The sequence below is a fragment of the Nestor notabilis genome, unplaced genomic scaffold (assembly GCF_000696875.1).
Source record: "Nestor notabilis isolate BGI_N333 unplaced genomic scaffold, ASM69687v1 scaffold7450, whole genome shotgun sequence".
In the NCBI taxonomy this organism is placed as follows: domain Eukaryota; kingdom Metazoa; phylum Chordata; class Aves; order Psittaciformes; family Psittacidae; genus Nestor; species Nestor notabilis.
In genome coordinates this window covers 26,197-32,547 of record NW_009909646.1, presented here as the reverse complement: position 1 = coordinate 32,547, position 6,351 = coordinate 26,197, and the positions used below count along the sequence as shown (strand labels likewise).

Genomic DNA, 6,351 nt, shown 5'->3' with positions numbered 1-6,351 from the left:
GCCAACCCCCTGCCCGGGCAGGGCCGCCTTCCACTAGAGCAGGTTGCTCCAAGCCCTGCGTCCAACCTGGCCTTGAACACTGCCAGGGATGGGGCAGCCACAGCTTCTCACAGCTTGAGCCTCTCACAACTTCAGCTGCTTGACAAAAAGAAAGTAATCTTTTGGGCCGGGTAAACAAGATTTAGGTACCTAACCGTGCTCTGAGATGATTCAAACTGCCAAAGTAACTTAATTCCCTTTGGAGGCTGCTTAAAGATGCTGTCCTCTGTCGCTGTCAGTGTGTTCATTGCTTATCTCAGGGAAGTGGTGACCTACAGGGACTAAAAGGCAGAAAAAACATGACAGGTTTATGCTGCACGTTCAGTGGCACATATGAGAGATGGAGGCTGTTCAGGTGACTTTGACCCGTGTCCGTGTGAAAGTGGAGTGCGCCCTGTCCTCGTGCAAGGGCTGCTGGAGCACGGTGATGATGTCGGGTTCCCTCCTCTCTCTTGGGAGTCTGGGGTGGCTCCCACAAAGCCAGATCCTCTTGGGAGATGTGAAAAAAGGCTCCATCTCGGGGTTACAGCAGAGGCTGCTGGGACCAGAGGGTTGCTATTTACTGAGCTGATGAAGTACAACATTGACCAAAACTGAAAACAATTACTCTGTGATTAGATAAACAAGCTGGAAGTGCGTTAATTAATAATCACCAGCCCAGGAAGATGCAGCCATAATGAGTCCTGAGCCTTTCCTATTGTATAAGCAAGTGCAAATAGATGCTCCTGCAGAGCATTAATTCAGTGTTTTAACACATGAGGGTGTTAATCCCAGTGCCAGGTACTCCCTGGAATGTGGCTGCTCCCAGCTGGAGCTGGTGTGTGCTGCTGGAGGGAGGAAGATAAGAGCTGCAGGACAGCCCAAGAGCCTTCCCTTCTCCAAAATCCTGACCAGGAGGTGTTAAAGGGGGTGCCACTGGCATGGCACAGCACTGCACTGGCCAAGGCCATGGTGAGGTGGTGGGGCTGGGCTGGGGTGGTGAGCCCTGACCTCTCCTTGCAGTGAGCTGGGCTTTCAGAGAAGGGCTTTTGTCCTTGGTGGGCAGTGGGAAGCAGAGCTCTCTGCACCGACTGCGTGGTGGTGGTGGCCTTGCTTACTCAGAGATGAAGGTGAAGGATTTGGCAGCCGGTGGAAGCTGCCTTTGAGAGCAGGGTGGGAGTGGGTTTTGTTGTAGGCTTTCTTTTTTGAACAGAAAAGTGAACCCCCATATGGCACTGCATATTTAGCAAAGAACTTTCTGGTCTTTATTTATCCAGCATATTCATCTTGCCTTCCCATGGGAGCCTGGGTACCTATGGCATTTGGCAGCTCTGGAGCTTCCTGTCCCACTTCTCCAGGGTACAGCTCTTGCTGGGGCTGGAGGAAGGGACTTCCTTTGCTTTCACAGATGCTGTGAGCTTCTGTCCATGGCCAGAAGAAGCTGCTGGAAAGGGCTGTGTTCTCTCATGCTTTGGGCATTTGTGCAGTGATATTTCTCCCCATGTTTTCCATTGGAGATGTGGGTGTCTGAAATCAGTGTCTCTTCCCAAGCCTGTTCTCGCAGTTACGACTGGCTGAGTAATTAAAAGATGTTGTCTGAATAATTTGTTTAGAAGCTGTTGCACATTTTGGAGAGGAAGTTATTCAGATATCACTCAACCAGCTCTGCCTGCCCTGGCCCTACAAGGTGGAGGTGGTGCCATCTCCTTCCCTGGCGATGGATTGATGTTCCCAGGCCAGCGCTGCACTCCCTGGGTAAAGGAGAGGCTCTTCCCCACAGAACCCCCCTGAGCACCGTTGCTGGTGTGCAGAGGATGTGCCAGCACAGCCCCCACCCCAAATCCCCCCTGGATCTGGGGATGTCCAGGCTTATCAATGTCTCTTCCTGACTGCAACCAGGGCGGCTTCTCCTCAGCTTGGTACCCAAAGTGATTTAAGACCAGCTGCTCTAAATGGGATCGTAATATTCTTACTCATCACTGTTAATAATGATGTTACTACTTCTTAATGATGCACAAAACTGTCAGAATGTGACTGATATAAAAGTAATTTCCATCAAATTTAACTGTCAAAGAAATGCTGGGAGCGGTTGGAGAGGAGCACGTTCCTCTGGAGGCGAGGTATCACTGCTGCACCTCTGGAGACTTTTATTTCTCTTTCACTTAATTGTTGATTTCTGCTTGAAAAGTCAGAAAGTTACTTAAGGTCAGGCAGAAGCGTTTGGGGTTTTTTAAATGAATAGATAAAATTATTCCCATTAATGAAATTTTTAGGCCTGCATGCTGAGATAATAACAGAGGTAATCAAATCGCATGCTTCAGGGCATAAACTGATTAACTGTGAGGGTCAGGAATTACTTTTGCTGTTCCTTAAAGAAGCAAACAATGGCCTGATAAATGTTGAAGCCTTATTCATTTGTCTCTGGAGGATGTTACACTGGTGAAAAATGCAGCACTGATTCAGTGTGAGATGATTTTGCACCCTCTTTCTATGAGGGGACATGGTCCTGTTTGATTCCCATGTGCCTTCAAAGCTCATCTAGCCCAACCTCCCTGCAATAAGCAGGGACACCTTCAACTACATCAGGTTGGCCAGAACCACATCCAGCCTGGCCTGGAATGTCTTCTTCCAGCTCTTGGGTTAGTTCTGGTGCTCACACAGCGGCTCTTGTCTGCCTTGGGGAGTGAGGAGTCCCCGGGGTTTCTGCTGGAGGTGAAGAGTGATGGTCACCAGCACGGGCTGCACCTCTCACCTGGCCCTGATGCTTGGTGTGGACCCAGGGTGGGTGCTGTGCAGTGCTCAGCACCACAACATCCTGGGTCGAGTGCTCCCACATGATGGCAGCGGACTGTGCATGTTTGGTGCGGAGATGGAATCTTCCCCCAGTGCTCCAACATCTCCCTGTGCTGCAGATGATCAGGGTCATCAAAAATAGGCTTTTGTAATAATTTTAAAGCCAGGAAGGTTATAAAAGGAGTCGGGTAGTGCCTCGGCAGGGCTTACCATGGGGCTGTCCATTAATACACTTCTGTGTTTTATCATTCAAGAACGTGGTTATAAAGGTTGCCTTTTTCCCTATCAAAAAGGCACAGATAAAAGCTTATAACAATGATGAGAAAATATGTATTCGTCTCCTCTGATAAGGGCTGAGGGAAGGGAAGGCATTTCAGCTGCATCAGTGCAGAGCCTTGGCAGGAAACTTGGAAATGAACCTCATTACTTGGAGATCTCCCCCAGCAGATTGGAAGCCTGTCTGCTCATGTGGTGCAAAGCTTGGAGCAGAAGGTTTTGCCTGAGAGTCCACAAGGAGCCACAGAGTAACTGCTGTGCATCCTCTGAAGTGCAGAGCGGGGATTGATATCGAGGCTTTAAGGAAGACTCTAAATGGCACATGCAAATGCTTGTCAGGGTGTTACAGGACTGGAGTCTCACCGGGTGTCACGGGGAGCACTTACAGGCTGCTCACAGCATGCGGGGCTGGGCAGGTTCCTACATGGCTGAGGCTGCTGCAGGGCAGGTGACACACATCAGGGGCTGTTGCTTCACCAGCCCTGGCACTCCTGTGGGTTTCTACCCATGGAGGGATGGATGGCCCAGGGCAAAGCTGACCCAGACTCGGAGAGCAGCCTGTACAATACATAATGCGTTGACAATAACCGCCGGGTTTGGAAGCCACTTGGGTGGCTGGTATTTTACTGTCCTCCAGAGATAGGCTGAGAGAGCTGGGCTTGTTCAGCCTGAAGAAGAGAAGGCTCCAGGGAGACCTAAGAGCAGCTCCCAGTGCCTGGAAGGGCCAACAGGAAACTTGGAGAAGACTTCATACAAGGGCCTGTAGGGACAGGAAAAGGGGAATGGCTTTAACCTGCCAGAGGGGAGGCTGAGATGAGCTCTGAGGCAGAAGTTCTCCCCTGGTGCTGGCACAGTTCACCTCTGCTGGGAAGATGAGCTGGCTGCTGCCTGAACACCTTACAGGAGGGGACTGCCCCAGGGACTGGAGCCTCCCCACATGTCCTCTGCTTTTCACACTTAAGCACAAAAAGCTGTTTGTAAGTGCTGATGCTGCATCTGCATCTCTGACCCCATGGACCACTGGTGAGCCTCCACCTCCCAGCAGAGAGATCCGAGCTGCCCCGGGGACTAGAGACCCACAGCGAGGTCGCTGTACACCATTGCTCTGGGGCTGTCAGGGATGAAGTCATTCCTTCCCTTTCTGCTGGAGGGGCAGGAGGTGGCTCTGGCTCTTCAGACCCGTCTGGAGAATATCCAGTGCCGTGGAATCGATAGGGCCACCGGGCACCTGCAGCTGGGCAGCAGGCAATTCCCAGCAGGCTTCCCTCTCTGTGCCTCATGAGCTGCTGTCAAGGGTGCCCTGTTTGATAAATGTGGTGGTTTATAAATGCAAACTGGAGTTTTGGCTGCAAGTTTTCTTCCACAGAGCCGGAAATTGGGCAATGCTTCAGGAGGACAGCAGCAGATTGCAGATTTTGGAGCATTCATTTGCTTTTCAAACCTATCTGGCTCCCAGCCTTGCCTTGGGAGCGCCTCACTGGAGATTTGGGAATGGAGCAATTGTGTTTGCTCTTGCTGACTCTCTGAAAGGATCTTCTAGCATCCTGCAGCACTGCACATGCAGCTGAATTAGGGAGTGAAGCTGTGTCCCTGGTGAACTTCGCAGTGGAGCTGGGTGATCCGGTGGGATTTTGGGCAGTGCCACGTTCCCTGTTTCTGGCACTACCCACCGCACCTGATCCCGAGGCGTGCACCGGCCCTGGGAGGTGACACTGTGCCCAGGAGGGGCTGGAGGATCTGTACCCACAAGGCTTGGCAGGAGGGAAGCCCCCAGCGCTGCTGGGACAGTGCTGCCTGCACAGGCCGGGGGGGTTTGGGTGCCTTGGAAGGGCACCACTGGAGCAGTGTGTGCCAGCTGCGGCGCAGGGCAGGGGAGTTCCTGCTCTGGGCTTCCAATGAGCAGCTTTTCCCCCGTTACAGACCTGCTCCATCGTGCCCGTCTGACTTCCCATCTCTGATATCTTTGTTTGGGCTGGAGGGAAGATAAGACCCTTCTCCCAGGAGACAAACTCTTTCTGACTTAATCTTGGGAGAGATGCTTGTATCAGCCTGATTGTATTCAGGTTGCCAAGGCTGCAATCCAATTGCAAGCAGTGGAGGTCGCCCTCAGGTTTGCTCTCCCCTCTTCTGCTCCTTGCTCTGCTCCTGTTTCCTGGAGGAGATGCTCCCACTCCCTTGGACATCCCCTTGGGACCGTGGCAGCTGAGCCCAAGGGGACACAGGAGAGTTCTGTGCTCAGCCGCTGTGCTGGTGCATCCTGGTGCCAGCTTTCTCCTGTTCTGTTCCTATTTCCACTCTCCATGGAAAGTGCCATCCTGATGCTCCCACCTCGCCCAAAAGAAGGATGCAAATCAGTGTAGTTCTGCTTACCAAGGTGCAGGAGCAGCTTTAAACTCTTTAAACCCAAGAGCAAACAACGAATCATCCCATCAGAAAGGCAAAATAATCCCTTGAGTACTCCTTCAGCCTCCCTCATCCATTGAGGCTGTGCTTGCTTTGTGTTGGTAACTGCACGTCGTTCCCCATGGAATGGCTGTGTCTGCATGTACTCAGTTTAGGTTCTGGTTTTAACCACTATTTTCACATTTGCTCTTGGTGCACAGGGAAGTCATCAATTGTTGGGTATTTTTATACTTTTAATACTGAATTTAATCCTTTCTCTCTTCCCCAGTAAGAGATGCTAAAAACCTAGTTCCTATGGACCCCAATGGCTTGTCAGATCCCTATGTGAAGCTTAAACTAATCCCTGACCCCAAAAACGAAAGCAAGCAGAAGACCAAAACTATCAAGTGCTCCCTGAATCCTGAGTGGAACGAGACATTTAAATTGTGAGTAGAAGAAAACTGTTTAAACTTTTCAGCTAATTCTTCTCTTCCCTAAGAACTAATAGGATTGTGTTTGCTCTGATTTAATTATTCAGAGGCATTAAGCCACTTCAGCTGAGAAATAATTCTTTTTGGTCCTTAAGTGGGACTCAGAAACACTCAAACCTCTGTGCTGACCCCTGATCAAAGCTGAGTGTTTCAGGGCAGGAACTCTGCATCCTCTGTTTGAAATGGATGTGGTTGGGAAATTAAATATCAGAGAATTAAACAGTCATTGTGGACCATCCCTTCCATTTGCATCCACGTTCTTATGGAACGTGGAGGGACATGGTGCTGTAGCAATGGATTCTGGAATAAACCCATCCGTTTTTCTTTACTCTCTTCCAGCCAACTGAAAGAGGCGGACAAAGACAGGCGGTTGTCTGTGGAGATCTGGGAC

At 50.7% G+C, this 6,351-nt stretch overlaps 1 protein-coding gene across 1 annotated transcript in view; it reads left to right on the top strand.

The window, feature by feature from the left end:
- LOC104405779 (protein kinase C beta type) overlaps positions 1–6,351 on the top strand; it is a gene marked incomplete at both ends in the record, with an annotated part of 33,339 nt that overhangs the window by 4,911 nt on the left and 22,077 nt on the right. Inside the window, 2 exons of the mRNA XM_010014629.1 lie at positions 5,759–5,915; positions 6,300–6,351. The exon at positions 6,300–6,351 is cut by the window's right edge and continues 98 nt beyond it. Of these exons, the coding sequence (XP_010012931.1) occupies positions 5,759–5,915; positions 6,300–6,351 (209 nt within the window). The remainder of the gene's footprint in view (positions 1–5,758; positions 5,916–6,299) is intronic.